The sequence below is a fragment of the Bidens hawaiensis genome, unplaced genomic scaffold (assembly GCF_021521415.1).
Source record: "Bidens hawaiensis isolate Kalapana, Puna unplaced genomic scaffold, B.hawaiensis_p1.1 tig00036431_1, whole genome shotgun sequence".
Lineage (NCBI taxonomy): Eukaryota > Viridiplantae > Streptophyta > Magnoliopsida > Asterales > Asteraceae > Bidens > Bidens hawaiensis.
In genome coordinates this window covers 187501-204137 of record NW_027496371.1, presented here as the reverse complement: position 1 = coordinate 204137, position 16637 = coordinate 187501, and the positions used below count along the sequence as shown (strand labels likewise).

The window sequence follows — 16637 nt, the reverse complement described above, 5'->3', positions numbered from 1 at the left end:
ATTACACAACATAGAATATGATTTAATAAAAATAAAAATCACTCAATTCCAAGCAAAAAATTTGAAGATTAGGAGCAGATGGAGGTATAACTGAATATAAATAATCATTTAATTCATGCTTGAATAACTTCATATTGATTTTTATATAATCAGATTTAGCTTAAAAGTCACATATGTTAATTTGTTTTTTTCTTTTTAACAACCTAACAGACATATAATTGCTTAGGTACTTATTACGGGGTGATTCAACAGAAAAAGACCAACGCCAGCTAGCCCAACTCTATCATACATAGCCCTTAAGCCTCAACTTTATCTCCAATCATGAGAAAAACTCATCCGTCTGAAAGTCCACTTGTGTTAAACCGGGACGTCTTCAAAATCAAATCAGAGATCACAAAGATCTCAAGCTTCCTTCATTGAGCCACGTATGCCATCCCCAAAGTGTTGTATGTGGGGATCGAACCCGTGTCTCCATTGAAGAACCCAAACTTTCTACCACTACATCACATTCAGGTCCGACACGTGACCAATGAAACCATACAACGATTTTAGGCTCACACTTAATTAAGATCTTCAAATCAAAAAAGAAAAAAAAAATTATATAAAGATATATTATAATAGACAAAGTAAACTAAAAGTTATTTATTGGTTTTGGTGAAAATCTTTACTGTGTGTCACGAGTTCAAAACCTTTTTTTTCATAATAGTAATAAAAGGACTTAAAAAACTCATTTCGATTTAGTACTCTAAACTTGTTGAGCCGGAGCCCGACCATCACATTGGAAGAAAATCATGCTAGTTTCTTTTAACTATTTTCCCAAAAAAATAAAAAAAAATAAAAAGTACGAGGCTGAGGTTCGGATGACATAGCTCCCACCTCTACAATTTCCCGCTCATATCCCTCTTAATAGAGTCTCACGCGCATAAAATAAACACGCGCTTACACTTTCTCCTTCACTGCATTTACATCATTAACTTGCTTCATTATAAAAGAAGAAGAATAAGAAGAAATTGCATTGGTTTTTCACTCATAATTAATTTATTATTAAACAATCTTCCTTCAATCGATCTTACTTGCTTTCCAGTAATGGCCAAGTAAATTATGATTATTATTATTATTAATGTTATAAGCCTTTCGATTTCTTTCCTTTCCGATCACCGTCAGCTGCGATGATGATGATTTTTTTAATTAGGGTTTCGTCTATTGATTTTAATATCCAGTGTAATCGATAATATTATATGTAATCGTCTGTGTGATTGATTACATTAGCTATCATGTTATTCTGGCCAATAACCTAAATTGAGACTTTTAATCATTGATGTATAATAATAATAATAATAATAATAATAACAACAACAATAACAATAATCATAATAATAACTAATTTTTAATATGTTAGGGGTGTCTATGTGTTGGTTCGGTTTCGGTTTTGGGTTAAAACCGAGCCAAAAACCGAAATGTTGTTTTTGAGTTTTTGAAAACTGTTCGGTTTCTGTTTTTTGATATTTGGGATTGAAAGGAAATAGTTGGTAAAAAGGTGATGAATTTGGGATAAAACTGTTTGTTTTAGTTAATAACTTATCGATTGATTATTATACATTTGGCCTAAAGTATTTGGGTTAAAGTTAAACTATATATTTATCAAGCTCGGCTCGAGCTAGTGTAGTGCCTTACACGAACCAAAAGCTCAGTTCGAGGTCAGCTGTGGAGTGTTATATTAATTAATATATACAACTATACAAGTCCAAAAGAGGTGAAATTAAAATTACATAAGGCTTGACGAGCCTATACAAGCTTCCCATACAAAGCTGAAAGCTCGATAGCTAAATGAGCTTTACTTGAGGCTCGAGCTCGGCTTGTTTTGAGTTTTTTATTGTTCCGGGCGTGAGCAGCTTGGCATGTTGCAAGTTGCAACCCTTAATTGTTATAAATGACTTGAAGTTTAAAATAAAAAATAAATAACTATAAGTTCGGTTCTGTTTTTTCGGTTTTAGTTACATGTGAAATCGGAACCGAACCGAAAGTTTGGTTTTTACGTAAACATAAGGTTTTTTGTTTCGCTTATTTTGGTTTTGGTTCTGGTTTTTTCTGTTTCATGCACATCCACAATATATGTTAAGAGACATTGACTAGTAGTCAAATGGTTTATTGAACTAAACATGTAACATCAAACTCACCTTCTGATTATTTTTACTCTTTAGTGAGCATTAAGCACCACATCATCATGCCAATTATTATCATATAATACATTTGGTGGTATATATGATCTATCTTTTGAATGTTGTAGAAGCTGGATTGTTAATGGTAGAACTTTAGCAAGAAAGGTCAAAACACCTGGTCTAAGTTTAACGCAACAAGTCAAAGACTGCGGTGCAAATAAAGAATGCCCCAAATGCCATTACAAGATTGATAATAGTGATGTAAGAAGCTTAAATCTTTTTCATAATCAGTCGCAGTTGCGTACATTTGATTTTATAAAATATTAATACAAAGTTCATCTCTGTATGCAACTATGCATGTTATATGACAGGTGGCGGTTGAGTGGCCCGTGGCTTCCCATGGGTGTGAAATTTGAACCGAATGATGTTGAGCTTCTACAACATTTGGCGGCCAAATGTGGTATCGGGAATGAAATGCCGCATCAGTTCATTGATGAATTTATTCCTACACTTGATAAAGATGAAGGAATATGCTACAAACACCCTGAAAATCTTCCTGGTGAGCAGAGTAATTGTGATGTAGTGTTTTCAGTTTTTATTAGGGGTGGAATTGTGGGTGGGTCGAACGGGTCAAAAGTCAAAACTTGTTCGGGTCAATGGTACTTTTTTTGCTGCAGGTCTGGTTGGGTTTACCTGTTCAAGATTTTTTAGATATCTTGTGTTGCAAAAAAGTTTAATTTTTTATTTATATTTAGTATCAAATATGATTACAGAAAGTATATTATTTTGATAATAATCTAATATTTGAATAAATTAGTTTATGAGGTTTTATGCATTATAAACACTTCGGGTGACTTTCGGCTTTTGTGACCCATTTCATATGTTTCTTTTTAAGCTAGTACTAGTATTTACATAACTTGAATCAGCCCATTTATTAGGGATGTGCATGAAACCGAAAAAACTAACTGTTAACCCAAATTACCGAAATAACCGAAGCCAAACAAAAACCTACGTTTGGTTTTATGCTGTCGTAAAAACTGAATCTTCAGTTCGGTTTCAACTTTGCATGTAATTAAAACAGAACAAACCGAATTGATTTTATGGATTTTCATTTTAACTTAGAATGCTAAGTAATTTAGAGGGTTTTTATAAATAGTAAACCTGAATATATTGGGCCCAAATGTAAAATAATCAACTAATCATTAATTAACAAAAAGATTTAGCCCAAATTTATTAATTTGGGCCATTTTTGGCCCAACAAATTCAAATCCGAGTGATAAAACCGAAAGCGAATGGTTTTAAAAACTCTGGAACCGGTGTTTGTTTTTTTTGTTTGGAACTGAGAAACTTTTTTTTTTAAATGTTACAGGTACTAGAAAAGATGGAAGCAGTGTTCATTTCTTTTACAGGACCTCAAATGCATACACGACTGGTCAAAGAAAACGTCGCAAGATCTGCCAAGAATCAAGTTTAACCAAGGATGTTCGTTGGCATAAAACCGGTAAGACAAAAGCCGTTACGCAAAATGGAGTCCAAATAGGTTGGAAGAAGATAATGGTCCTTTATGGGGTTGGTACCGGGGGTTCAAAACCTATAAGTTGAACTGGGTCATGCATCAATATCATCTAGGAACCGTTGAAGATGAACAAGATGGTCAATTTGTAGTTGCAAAGATATTCTATCAGTCACAGAAAGATATTGAGAAGGCAGATGATAATGTTGTAGCTGAAAAAGTAAACGCATGGATGAGTTCAGCGAGCCCAAAAACTCCAAAAATCGACACACCTGATCCACATAGGCCTGGAAAATCTGTTTTTTGTGATGATGTCATTGCTGATAATGCTGACAAGTCACCATTGCAGGTTGGTATATTCTTCTTACTTGTATTGATTTTGTCCCATTTAATCATGGATAAATTGGTATTGGTATATTAATATTAATTGATAAATAAATTGGAAAAATGTGTAAAGAATTATAGTTAATTACTCGGATGATCGCTACGGTCCATATTGCAAGTTGGTTCTTAAGTTTGAAAAAATAGACGTATGGACTGTACGGTCCCAACTATTTTGAAAGCGTAACAAGTATGGTCCTTGGATTGGGTGTGAAATGACTAAAATACCCTTACTACTAATTGACAAAATCAAATAATAATAAAATTACTAATTGACAAAAATAAATTATAATAAAACATATGAAATTATTTTATTATTATTTTTTGGTCTTATAGCGATAAGAGTACCTTAGTCATTTCACAGGTAATTAACCGGAAAAACTTGTGTCCATCTATTCCGCGGACCAACCATGCTATGATTTCGAAATATTGATTGCAATATGGACAAACCATCCTAGTAATTATTAACTAATAAATAACACTTAATAAATAACCTTAGCGCCTCTAATTCTTGTTTTAAGTATCCGGTGTTTTCTTGTGATAATACTAACTGTTTTTATTTGTTATTTTAGGAATCGGGGTGGTGTGTTGAGCAGAAATACTTTCCTTCGTCTTCTAATGCTGAAAATAAGAATATTGTGGAGTTACCCGTATGGGAAGACGATTCACAAGCGGTTGATTTAGATGCATTCGATGACGCATTGTTCTGCAATGAGAATCTTGATACCAATGACCCTGCTGGTGACTCAAGGCCAAATAATGCACCTGTCTTCGAATGCCAATGCTGACTGTGCACCCGGTGCAAGTTCTGAATATGATGATCTTGAGAATCTGGACTTGGGTTCTTTACCAGATTTCAACCTTACTGTAAGCCCAAATCACCGCTTCTTTTAACCTGATTTGAGATTGTTATCATTATAAATGTTAATTTTGTATTTGTTAACATGCATGCAGGACTTGCAGTTTTCATCACAAGACAGCATTTTTGGGTGGTTAAAGCGGGTGTGAATGGAAATGATTGGCCGATATTATTATGATTTAAAATACTGAAAAGAAATCGAAGGTATGATATGATATGATGATCCTATGGAGTGTCACGAGGCTCCGGTTTTGTGTATTGTAGTGTTGTAGAGCAAGTGCGTAATGGTTGTTTGTTTTGACCTTCTAACTCTTTTTTTAACTTCTTGTGGCAAGTACATTTGTGAATTTTGACCCGTATACTTGTAAATGTGTTTGTTTCGGTTGTGTTTTAACTTTTAAGTCAAGGGCTCAATGAGGATTGACATGTTAAATGTGTTAAAAGTCAAGTCAAATCAACTCCCGAGCAATCGCTTCGGGTAAAACTAATTTATCTACATTTTAATACGAAACTTAAAATTTTGTAAATTAATTGAGCCCTTGCAAAGTGTTAAGTTTGACTTAGTGCTGACTTTGACTATATAATAAGTTACATGTTTTATTTTGGATCCGCCACTGCCCACTGGTTTTTACTTTTTACTGTACTTGGTTTTATATTCGGCCCGAACTCATTTTGACCCGTCAATCTTAACACGCATAGTAAAAATAATGCCGAAAAAACTAATAAACTTCATACAAAACTAACCAAAAAACCAACATTTAAAACTAGAGATTAATCAAATGTACACAACTAAACCCGTCACAGCCCGAAGGAAGGCAAGAACCACGGTGGCAGCATGGCGGGTAACTAAAACATCCATGACAGAACACTCAACCATCTTCCCGAACGCAATTTCCCGGCAAAAGATAACTATACTTATCAGCATTCGTCAACAAATGCGAAGGCAAATGAACCGCCGAATACGAATGAGGAATGGGGCCCATCTTCCCGATCAGCTCCCGAAACGTGTACTCTTCGGGAAGCATATCGTACAAGTCCGCCCCATTACATATCACTTTCTGGATCCGTTTCGGGTCAAGATAATGTGAAAACCTCACTCTATCAGTATGACTATAAGCTTTCATCTTGAACACAAAATCACTAATCTTCCTAAAACAAAAACTACAATGCCAACCCGAATCCGCCAACAAATAATCGCTCTGTCGATAATGCACGTACCGAGTCGCCCCCGTTCGGTACTGATGAACCGAAGCCCTCCAACTCTTCCGATCCAAATTAAACTCGAACGAGTACAAATAATTATTCAAATTCAAATGCACGATCGGGGGCGGCCCGTCACACCACCGCAACAAATCAATCGTGTGACCACTCGGGATCTCATCGACATCCGACATTATCAACAAATCATCGTCTTCAATACCCGCGATCCTCAAAAGATGATCCAACCCCACCCGTTGGTACGCCTCTTCGACAAACGGGTTCTCGCCTTTCTTGAACCGACCACGGATCGTCCCGTAAGTCAACCTCGACTCGATAAAGTCAAACTTATCGCGATTCATCCCAAAGTTTAACCGTTTCGGGATACTCGTGAACGTGGAATTCGATTCTAGAACCACAAACTGAGTAATGTAGGGGTATAACTCCTTCCATCGGATCGTAAGCATGTCTATTTCGTTGCTGAATAGGACCGCGTCGTACACGCGCCTCGGGTAGTCCCGGAGGGTCCAACCATGAAGGGTGCATAAAGATTGCATGGAAACATTTGCATGGTAATAATGTGGGAGGTGAATAAAGGGTTTGGGTGGTGACTGCCATAGTGGCCGGAGGAAGTAGGTGACTTTTTGGCCGTGAAGGTATATTCCGGCGAATATTGTTGGAATCAAAATGAATAATATTATGAATATTTTTAGCTCTAAACCTCGTACCATGCATCGGATTCTTGACATTCTGCTTGTCACCTGCATGTTACAAAAACTGAAAAACTTCAAAATCAAATAATAATAATAATAATAATATTATGACTCAAACACCTATATATATAAATATTAAACACAAACTATATAAGCATAGTAATACTTATCTAGACGTAACAATTCCATAATACAACAATAACAAACTATATCTTCTATCTCTTGATTTATCTCAAACTCGATTAGGATTAAATCCTTTAGTCATTGTCACGTATACAGTGGACTTTAAGTAGCACATCCTTAAAATCAGTTATTTCCTAATCATTGTTTCCAAATTTAGTTTAAATTAAATAAATCCCTTTACTTAAAAATAATGACTTTAGATGGGATGGATAAAGTAAGTGAAAAAATAAAATATAAGTTGGTTGTTCAAAATTTAAAACATAAAATAGAAAAATTAATATGATTCAAACACCTGTTTATGTAAATATTAAACCCAAACTAAATACACATGACTCGTTAAATATGATACTAATACTTATCTAGACCAAACAATTCAATAATAAACCAAAATAAACTTTATCTTCCACCTCTTGATTTATCATGAACCCACTTTAAACCCGATTAGGATTAAATCGTTTATTCAGTATGCAATGGACTTTAAGTAGCCCACCATAAAATTAGTTATTTCCTACTCATTGTTTCCAATGTTAATTTAAATGAATTACTTTATTTAAAAATAAGGACTTTTAGTCTAGTGGCAAAGGGTCTCTAGTCAAATGGTTGTGGATTATTGCCATATTTAGACATGGGGTAAAATAGGTGAAACAAGGGGTAAAATAGGTGAAATAAAAAATTTAGCTGTTAAAAAGGAAACACAAATATAAATAAAAAAACCAAAATTTATTAAAAAGGATAAAACACATACATATAAATAAAAAACCAAAATTTAGTTTTGCTGAACGATAAAACAAACTACTAACATTTATTTTTTATATTGTTTCAAATGGTCAAATGACCGTTCGCGCCAGTTATGAGGGCAACGCTTGATTTAACATACACAACGTGGTGCTCAGGGCGTTAAACGCCTACATGAGTACGCGTACATGGGTGTTAGCCCACAACGACCAACCTTATTTTATTATTATTAATATTGAAATTGGACAAACCTTGCAACAGATTTCATCATTCCTCTTGGAAGTCTCATAATCATCAACCTTCATGAGGGATCAAATCACACAACACATAAAATGAAACCTTATAGAAATTGTATGAAACCTTGATAAAACCCTGTGTTCATCCGACCAGATCTTTAGGGGATCATTGTTCCTTAATCTAATCAAACTTCCAGATTATTAGGCTTCTGGCCCTATATTATACGCATTTGTGTTTGCCTCTAAAGAATGGCCATTGAAATAAGAACAAACAATGAAACGTATTTAAATATTAATAACTAGAGGTTATTGGTTGATATTATTAATTAATACTAATAATATTGAATAGGTGATATTTGAAATGTAACTAAGGGCGGTTGATTAAGGGAAACCGTTATTTTATTATTCCCACGTTGAACAGGATATAAGGGTGGGTGGGTTGGTTTTTGGGACATTTTAAAATTTAATTTTAATTCATATGCAAAGGATTTTCAATCTCTTATATATCCAACTTGACTTGCCTTTTATTTAAATGAAGAAAAAGAACATTACTATTTTTAGGAATATAAAAACATCTCTAACGCGCGCCAAAACTCGAAGTCCAGATGAGATGACGTGGAGGAGGGCCGGACAAGAGGAGATGGACTTGCTTGTGTTGTGGAGCTCAGGTCTATGAGCTTGGTTTGTATAGAGAGAAAAAAAAAGGGGGGGGGGGGGGGGGGGGCTCTCACATGCATGTATATATGCATTATATAAATGGTTACTCAATAGCTTAATGATATGATGGATAGATATTACGGGTTATTGCAACTGATTTATAAATGTTCAAGTAATGTTAGTAAATTCACTCTTTGTCGTCTCCCCAACTCTACAATAGATAGTTTGCTCAACTAATAACGTCGCTCTAATGCAACAGAGATCACCAGTAAACCAATCGTTCAAAGGTAGTGACAAGTGATCCCCTTACAAACAATTCATTATTCCAAGAAAATGATCACCTCTTCAACACACTATATCAAAAGAGTGGTCTTTACAGTTTTCCAACACCTCTAAGTCAAGATAGTGTTGCATCACAACTCAACATACACTATGTCAAGATGGTGTTACTTCACAACTCAACTTCACTGACAAAGATAGCATTGCTTTTCACAAATACAAACAAGTACACTATAGAGTTAATTACACGGATGCTTTATGTGGTTTACCTATACTGCAAATTTGGTCCCCAGTTTTCCAAAATGACAAGGATAATCCAAATAATTAACTCCGCACTATATTTTGATACAACTAAACCGGTCATCCATGCTACGGAGTACTAGTGTTACCTGAAACAAACTACTTGAATAATTCTTTCACTTTAAAAAATTAATAACCAAACTTGCAATATAGGTAAACCACATAAAGCTTCCGTGTAATTAACTCGACACTATATTTTGATACAGTTAAACTGATATCAACACAACACTAAACAATCTGAATCAATTTAAGAATCCGAAGTCTGGCAACCAGCCAAAATTCTAAAACAAATAATCAGAATAGCAAATATAATAGCTGGAGTTATACTGTTAACAATGATCTAAGTTTTTAATAAATAAAAAAATAGAAGATTTTATGGATTGAAATGTATATATTGAGTTGACTTCTTTCGCTTCGCCATTTCCTTTTTAACTGGCATTTTCCATTTCACCTGTTTGACCCGTTTGATATCTAAACGCTATCATCACACTCATTGTTGTAAACAATGAACCATTGACATCTTATAACTATCATAATCCAGTATAATATCAAAGAAACCGAAAACCATTGCTTTACCAGCCCATTTCCCGCTTACCATTTCTTGCTAACTCGACCCGTTTTAAAACTGCAAAGTTGCTTAACAGGGAAACGAGTCACTAAAGCAAAACTCATCCGTCTTATTTACAGCTTTAGATCCTTAACAAACTGTAAACATGACCCATGAACAAGAATCTCTAAATCAACATTTTTTACAATATCTCAAATTACATTCATTTCAAACCACCCTTGAACAAGATCGACAAAGTTATTCTACCCTAGCTCCTTACACTGGCTCCATCACGGTTGATATTCATATAGTTGGCAATCAATGAATCTAACTATAGCCACTAAACAAAAATATATATCACACAACAGATTCTTGGTTAACAGAGACTTACTCACTTTCTACATTGCGACCGGTTTCTTCTACGGAAAAAGAATCTGAAACCTTTCTTCTAGCTCCAAGTTAGACTACAGCCACGGTTAAAAACCTCAATCTTCTAACAGTGATGTGATTAGCTCTCGTGGCGATGATTCCCATATTGGTAGATCGATAAATGGTTGCTTCAACCGTTGTTCTTCCGCATCACAAAAGGCTTCAATAGCATCGCATAATCTTGAAATTTCATTAATAGTGGCTTCCTGAGCTTCAACCTGCAAAGTAATCAAATTTCCCACAAATCACATACAAACCCCTAAAGAAAAATACTGAGTTTTCGCCTTTTCGGGATGTGCGTGAAACCGAAAAAAGCGAACTGGAACAAAAAACGACGGTTTGGTTATATGTTTTTCAAAAAACCGAATGTATAGATTTTCATATCGTATTTTTTTTTGAAGTAGTTTATAAGAATTTAACAAATACACAACTCAAATATTTAAGCCCAAATGTATATTAAGCATTCATATAGAACCAAATTCACCATTTTGGACTAATCTTTTTTTTTTTCGGTCTAAAATTTTTAAACTCAAATGACAAAACCAAAAAAAAAACAAACCTAAACCGAACCGAAATTATGAATTTTCAAATTTTGATTATTTAAAACTCAATACATTTGTAACTCAAATATTTTAAACCAAATGTATAACAAACAATAATTAACAAAATGATTTACACCCAAATTCATTATTTTGGGCCAAGTTTTTATTTTTCTTTTTTTTCGGTTCAATATTTTAAAGCTCAAATGGCAAAACCGAACCTAATCCGAACCCAAACCAAAAAAACGAACGATATTCAAAATTTCGAAAACCGAAGTGTCGGTATTTGGTTTGCTTTTAGCCTAAACCGACCCAAACCAAACCATTCACACCCCTACCGAATGTCCAATTCACAGCCCTATAAAACCCAAATAACCAAAACAACTGAAACCGAACGGCTTTCAAAATTTCAACGGTTTTTGGTTCGCTTTTAGCCTAAAACCGACCCAAACCGAACCATTCACACCCCTACTGAATGTCCAATTCACAGCCCTAAAAACCCCAAATAACCCAAAAAAAACCCTAAATCTAAAATGAATAAATTTCTAAACCACAACGAAAAATCAACAACAATTACTGAAACCCAAAACAATAATTCCACAAACCCAGCTTCAAAACCCATTAACAGACTCCCAATTTCAAATCCCATCAATCAATTTCCAAGGGTTAACAAAACTAACAAAAACACAATAACCAATATACCTGAGCCAGCAGTGTACCAGCAAGCTCTTGATACCCATCACCCACCAAACCCCCATCCAAATCAGACGCAGTGTCATCCACCACAGGCTGTACGGCAACCACCGGTTGATTCTGTGTCCGTTCATTTAATGCACGCAAGGTGTTCGACAAAAGTTCCCAATGACCAATTTCTTGCTGGTACTTTGTTTTCAGCTTTAGTAACAAACCCTTCTTTCTTTCTGCTCGGGTTTTTGATTCGGGTTCTGGATCTGGTGGTGGGTCGGTGAATTCGGGTCGGATCCGCTTTGGACGACGGTAGATGAAACCGTCGTCGTTGACGAGTTCCCAGTCTTGGTCGTTGATTTCCATTGAAATTGAATGAATATGAGATTTGAATAATTAATTCGGATTTGATTGAAGAAGAGAAGATGTGAATTTGGTGATAAATGTTTAAAACCCAATTTTGGATGACAATTTGGGGGGGATTTCAAATGTTTATTATTTTATTTTAACATTTAAGTCGAGTTATTTTATTTTAACGTTTTATAAAAAGTAATAATCAAGTTTTAGAAGTATTCTAATTAGGTTACTCTATGTAATTTTTCTTTAAATTAGTATTAATCGTTACCAGTACTGAATCTGCCCATCCATATTTTAAATGCTCTTAAAACAAATAAATGGAGTTGAAGCTCTGCAACGCTCATTAATGATTTATTTTAAAAACAAAAAAGCAGAAACCCATAACTGTTACGTAAACTTTTTTATTAATATATCGTCGGGAAATGATTAAAAATTATTTTAGATTTTATTTATTTTTATTAGGGGAAAGTGTTGTTGGGTAGACCACATGTCGTCATGAAAAGGGACCCTACAATGACGACAACTATTAGTGTCAAAGTGAATGCGGAGTTGCAAGCGAGACTTGTAGTAATCGATCATATGTCGTCGGAAAAGGCTATACTTACTACATTTTGGTTAGTGTATGTGTCTAAAAGTAACTTCCAATGTCACGTGTCATACTATTATGATCCCAACATGTTTTTTTCGTTGCTCTTATTTTGCCTGTTGAACATGATTTCATTTCCACAAAATCAAAGTCAAGAACAAAAAAGAATTAAGAACAATAATCAGAAAGAATTCGTCACTGTAAATGTTTACATAAACGTCGTGTTCTTCTGATAAATCAACATAACATTTTACAAGTTTCACTAAACTACATCTTGACCACCTAAACTCCTAAATAATACAATTCTCACATCAAGCTAACTATACATAAATTATATAATTGACTCTAAATATTATTGCAAACTTGATTAACTATTATAAGACTAAGATTGCCTTTCACCCTTCCAGTGACGGAACTTGAACGTGTATTTTTTTGCCGGGGGAGGGGGGCGAAAATTTTAAAAATTAAGTTCTTAGACATAAAACAAACAACTATTTTATCTAATAAAGATCATAAATTAAGAAAAAACAAAGAAGCAGTTCTTATATTTGTTTATAACAACAAAATGTACAAGGATATGGTATATCTATATATCGATGCACATTTTTTAATAGTAACTTAAGATTACATTAGTAAAGTCAAATAGATTATAAAAAATGATTAACCTAATATATATATATATATATCAAAAATAATTTTACTAAATATAATATTTAAAGAAGGAAGTACAATACTAGAACTACTGTGGATAGTAAAAGTACATATTTTTTTTTTGGAAATGACTAAATCACATCCATTTTAATATTAAAATAATAGAATGCTAGATATTTTAATTCAAAATAAATGTTACACATCTCATCATCTTCTCTCCCCCCTCCCCATCTTGTGAAGACAGTCAGGCACCATAACAGAACTTCATTGAAGAAAAAAAATCAACATTAAGCTATTTATAAGCCAAAAAACCGGGGGGTGCTTGCTCATTGCCATAAGAGGTGTCAGTGAGCTCATTAGTGACGGACCCATAAATTTTTTTGACAGGGTCTTAGCCAAAATTTTTAAGAGGTTCCATTTCCAATGGAGACTGTTTGAACATCATCATCAAAGGACTTAGTGGGTTGAACTATCGGCCAGCAACAGTTTCAGCTTCAAACCACGCTTTCATACATCCTGACATTGATGGATCATATTGGTCTTCTTCAAACCGGCTAGGTTCATTAACTTGAGGATCTTGCTAACCTAAGTTCATCGTAATCACGGACTTATGAGTGTGAAAGAAGGTGAGAATGTAAGGAGTAGAGAATTTATACACACAAACTACCAAGTCTCAAATGTAAAATAGTTAAAAGATAATTGTTGCATAGTTTGTGATCGAGACATAAACCAATTCTTTCATTTTTCAAACACGTTTTCACTCCATATTTCAACCCATATTCAAAAACAACATTTTATGTTAACGCTTAGTTACGTCACGACACAAACTCGGTCGTTATCAGTTAGGTTCGTAACAGTAACGACAATAAACTGAAAAAAGGTGAATGACCAAGTATTGAAACTTGTATAGCTCATGATAAAGAAACATATTTAAAATAATGTGAAGTTGGTTGGTAAACTCACACTGTACGCTTGTAAAAGATCTGCTATAGAATGAATGTGTTTATTTTGCAAATGATTTAATCGTCAACAGAACCCATTCCTTGATTGCAACAAGCACCAACATGCCTATAGTATCACCGCTTGAATTGTTTTTTTTAACTAATGCTCACCTATAGTTAAGTGTATCTTTCGTAGATATCAGACTTCAAAATTGACATATAACCGAAGTCACATAAACTGACGCTGGAGGAATACCATAGCAGTTACGTAAATTGACATATAACCGAAGTCACATAGCATGATATTAATATAAGATCCGTCGATTCTGGTTCCTCCCAGTATAATGGATACATGTTTCTTTGTTCAAATCCGTAAAATAAAAGTGAAAAAATTAATATGAGAAAAATATAAAGAAAGAAAAAAAGAAAAAAATTACCACTTATAATCTCTAGTCTAACACTGCTAACAAAAGTTAACCTAAGGGGCTCATACAAAAATAAATAAATAAATATAATAATAATAATAATAATAGAATAAAATAAACTAAAATAAATCCATTTTGATATCACTACTTTAATGATTCCATTATATCCGAGTAAGCTTCATCCGAATCTAGAAATATCTTCCCCTACTCTTGGAATATAATATGTCAGTTTAGACTTTAGACTTAGTAATAATAGTATTTATTAATATTAAACCAATGCCCTTTCTAATTATATTCCTAAGCATTAATAAACCAGAATCATGTTTGGATCACAAAAGGCTAACCTTATTTTACTATCAGGAGTCATATTTAATTGATACCTTAAACCTTCACCCAGGACCGGCTCCGAGAAAACAAAATAAAATTTGGGCCGAAGGCGGAAATTTTTTTAGGCCTTAAATAAAAGAAGTATTTTGTTATGTTTAAACAATTTAAATTTTATATGAGTTTACATGGTTATAATTTGTGTTGTTTAAAAAACTTTTGTATAAAAAAAGGATAAACATATGTCAAATGAGATTAGAACATATAAACTTTTGGTTATAAGTAATACCCTTTGCCACTAGACTAATTGGCTACGTAATAAGGTTTAAACATTAAATATACATATTGTATTTCATAAAAATACAATATAATTTGAAAAAAGAAATTTCCGGGCCTAACGGGTGTCGGGCATGTGGCCGTCGACCACCTTGCCTCACCCTAAGGTCGACCCGGCCTTTACCCTGCAATACTATATTAATACAATGAAAAAGTTGTGTCTACAATTCTTAAAAAAATGAACCGAGCAAATACGAATAAGAACATGCTCATGTTCATATATTTACCTTTAAATGAACACAAACACTTATTCGGACAAACATTTACGTTCATGTTCGTTTTTTTAAATGAACATGTTCATACTCGCTTATGTTCACTCATTTAAAATCTTAACGAACAATTCACGAACATAAATGAACATAACTAAACAAACATATATGAACATACGTAAACAAACACAAACACAAACAAACATGAACGAACATAGATGAACATAACTAAACAAACATATAAGAACATACGTAAACAAACACAAACAAACATGAACGAAAAAATATAAAACATATTAGGGTGATATAATTTGAAAAATACAATTACTTTTTATTAATATGTAAACAAGCATAAAGGAATATAAATGAGCGAACAAAAAATGAACATAAACAAACGTTCACGAATATAAATGAACGAACGAAACATGTGTTCATGTCCATTCGTTTAATTAAATGAACACAAACATTTTGGTCATGTTCATTTCAAAAGGGGGTTGCGGTACAGCTTGTTGCCCGTTTGTCTGTCACTTTATTGTAATCGTCTTGTAATTATTATTCTGTGGAAAATGGTGAAGATAATTTATTTTACTAAAAAAATAAAAATAAAAATTCGTTTATTAAATGAGTGAACATAATTACATAAACGAACTTTCTGTCGAACGGTTCATGAAAAGTTTACTGCTTAAGCACAAAGTACAACCGCCAAAGTGGCTGCATGAAACACACCATTCATTCTTTCCAACTTGCTTGCAGATTCTTGGACTCCAAATGATAAAAAGTGTAAAAAAATAGAGTCTAAACCACAAAAGTGACAATCTTGAAATTAACAATATGTTTTTTTAAAGCAAGGAAGTAGATTCATTTTTTAAAACCACTTTATTCTCTTTTTTAACTAGTATTTAAACCCTGTTAACTCATAGGATCACCACAACCAAATTGCATATCCTTAAACCAACTTTCTGGCATCAAAATGGACCAACAAATGTCCACATACACCAACCAATCCTCACCGTCTTTGATCCCCGAAAAACGCCTCTTAACCACCACCAACCCGTTAGCAACAACCACCAACCCATTAACAACAACCACAAACCCATTAGCAACAACAGCCAACCCGTTTACAACAACAAACAACCCGTTAACAACAACCACTAACCCATTTACTGGGGCGGTCAATTCAACAATGACGCCGTTGCAGCCACAACTACCAATCCAACAGTACCAACAACAGCCACTTGTGGGTCCCATGACTAACCCAGTATCACAGCAGTTGCTCGGGCTGGTGCAAAACCCAATGCACCAGCACCAGCAACAGCTGATGGGACCCAAAGGCAACCCAATGCTGAACTCGATGATTAACCCATTGCATGCCCCGAGGCAACATGAGATGACGGGTC

At 34.1% G+C, this 16637-nt stretch overlaps 2 protein-coding genes and 2 pseudogenes across 4 annotated transcripts in view; 2 read left to right on the top strand and 2 right to left on the bottom strand.

Annotated features, from left to right (window-relative positions):
- Positions 1-2287: 2287 nt before the first annotated feature.
- On the top strand, positions 2288-5195 carry LOC143588544 (SUPPRESSOR OF GAMMA RESPONSE 1-like; annotated as a pseudogene). Its single transcript, XR_013145122.1, has 5 exons — positions 2288-2420; positions 2531-2718; positions 3529-4021; positions 4626-4920; positions 5008-5195. The product of XR_013145122.1 is annotated as an SUPPRESSOR OF GAMMA RESPONSE 1-like (transcript).
- A 388-nt stretch (positions 5196-5583) lies between these two features.
- LOC143588553 (uncharacterized) lies at positions 5584-6978 on the bottom strand. Its single transcript, XM_077069528.1, has one exon. The coding sequence runs from the start codon at positions 6874-6876 to the stop codon at positions 5782-5784; it is 1095 nt and encodes a 364-aa protein (XP_076925643.1). The 5' UTR covers positions 6877-6978; the 3' UTR covers positions 5584-5781.
- Positions 6979-10026: 3048 nt separating this feature from the next.
- Positions 10027-11896, bottom strand: LOC143588552 (uncharacterized). Its single transcript, XM_077069527.1, has 2 exons — positions 11430-11896; positions 10027-10406 (listed from the first exon to the last, which is right to left on the bottom strand). Exons 1-2 carry the CDS (start codon positions 11775-11777, stop codon positions 10245-10247), a joined length of 510 nt encoding a protein of 169 aa, XP_076925642.1. The 5' UTR covers positions 11778-11896; the 3' UTR covers positions 10027-10244.
- A 4034-nt stretch (positions 11897-15930) lies between these two features.
- LOC143588538 (protein SIEVE ELEMENT OCCLUSION B-like) overlaps positions 15931-16637 on the top strand; it is a 6091-nt pseudogene continuing 5384 nt past the window's right edge. The window contains exon 1 of the transcript XR_013145121.1: positions 15931-16637. This exon is cut by the window's right edge and continues 221 nt beyond it. The product of XR_013145121.1 is annotated as a protein SIEVE ELEMENT OCCLUSION B-like (transcript).

Bases quoted from the DNA above. Each gene is read 5' to 3' on its own strand.
- LOC143588553 (XM_077069528.1), bottom strand. From the start codon at position 6,876: ATGCAGGTGACAAGCAGAATGTCAAGAATCCGATGCATGGTACGAGGT.
- LOC143588552 (XM_077069527.1), bottom strand. From the start codon at position 11,777: ATGGAAATCAACGACCAAGACTGGGAACTCGTCAACGACGACGGTTTC. The intron at 10,407-11,429 runs GTATATTGGTTA...ATTACTTTGCAG, and splicing joins CTGGTACACTGCTGGCTCAG to GTTGAAGCTCAGGAAGCCAC.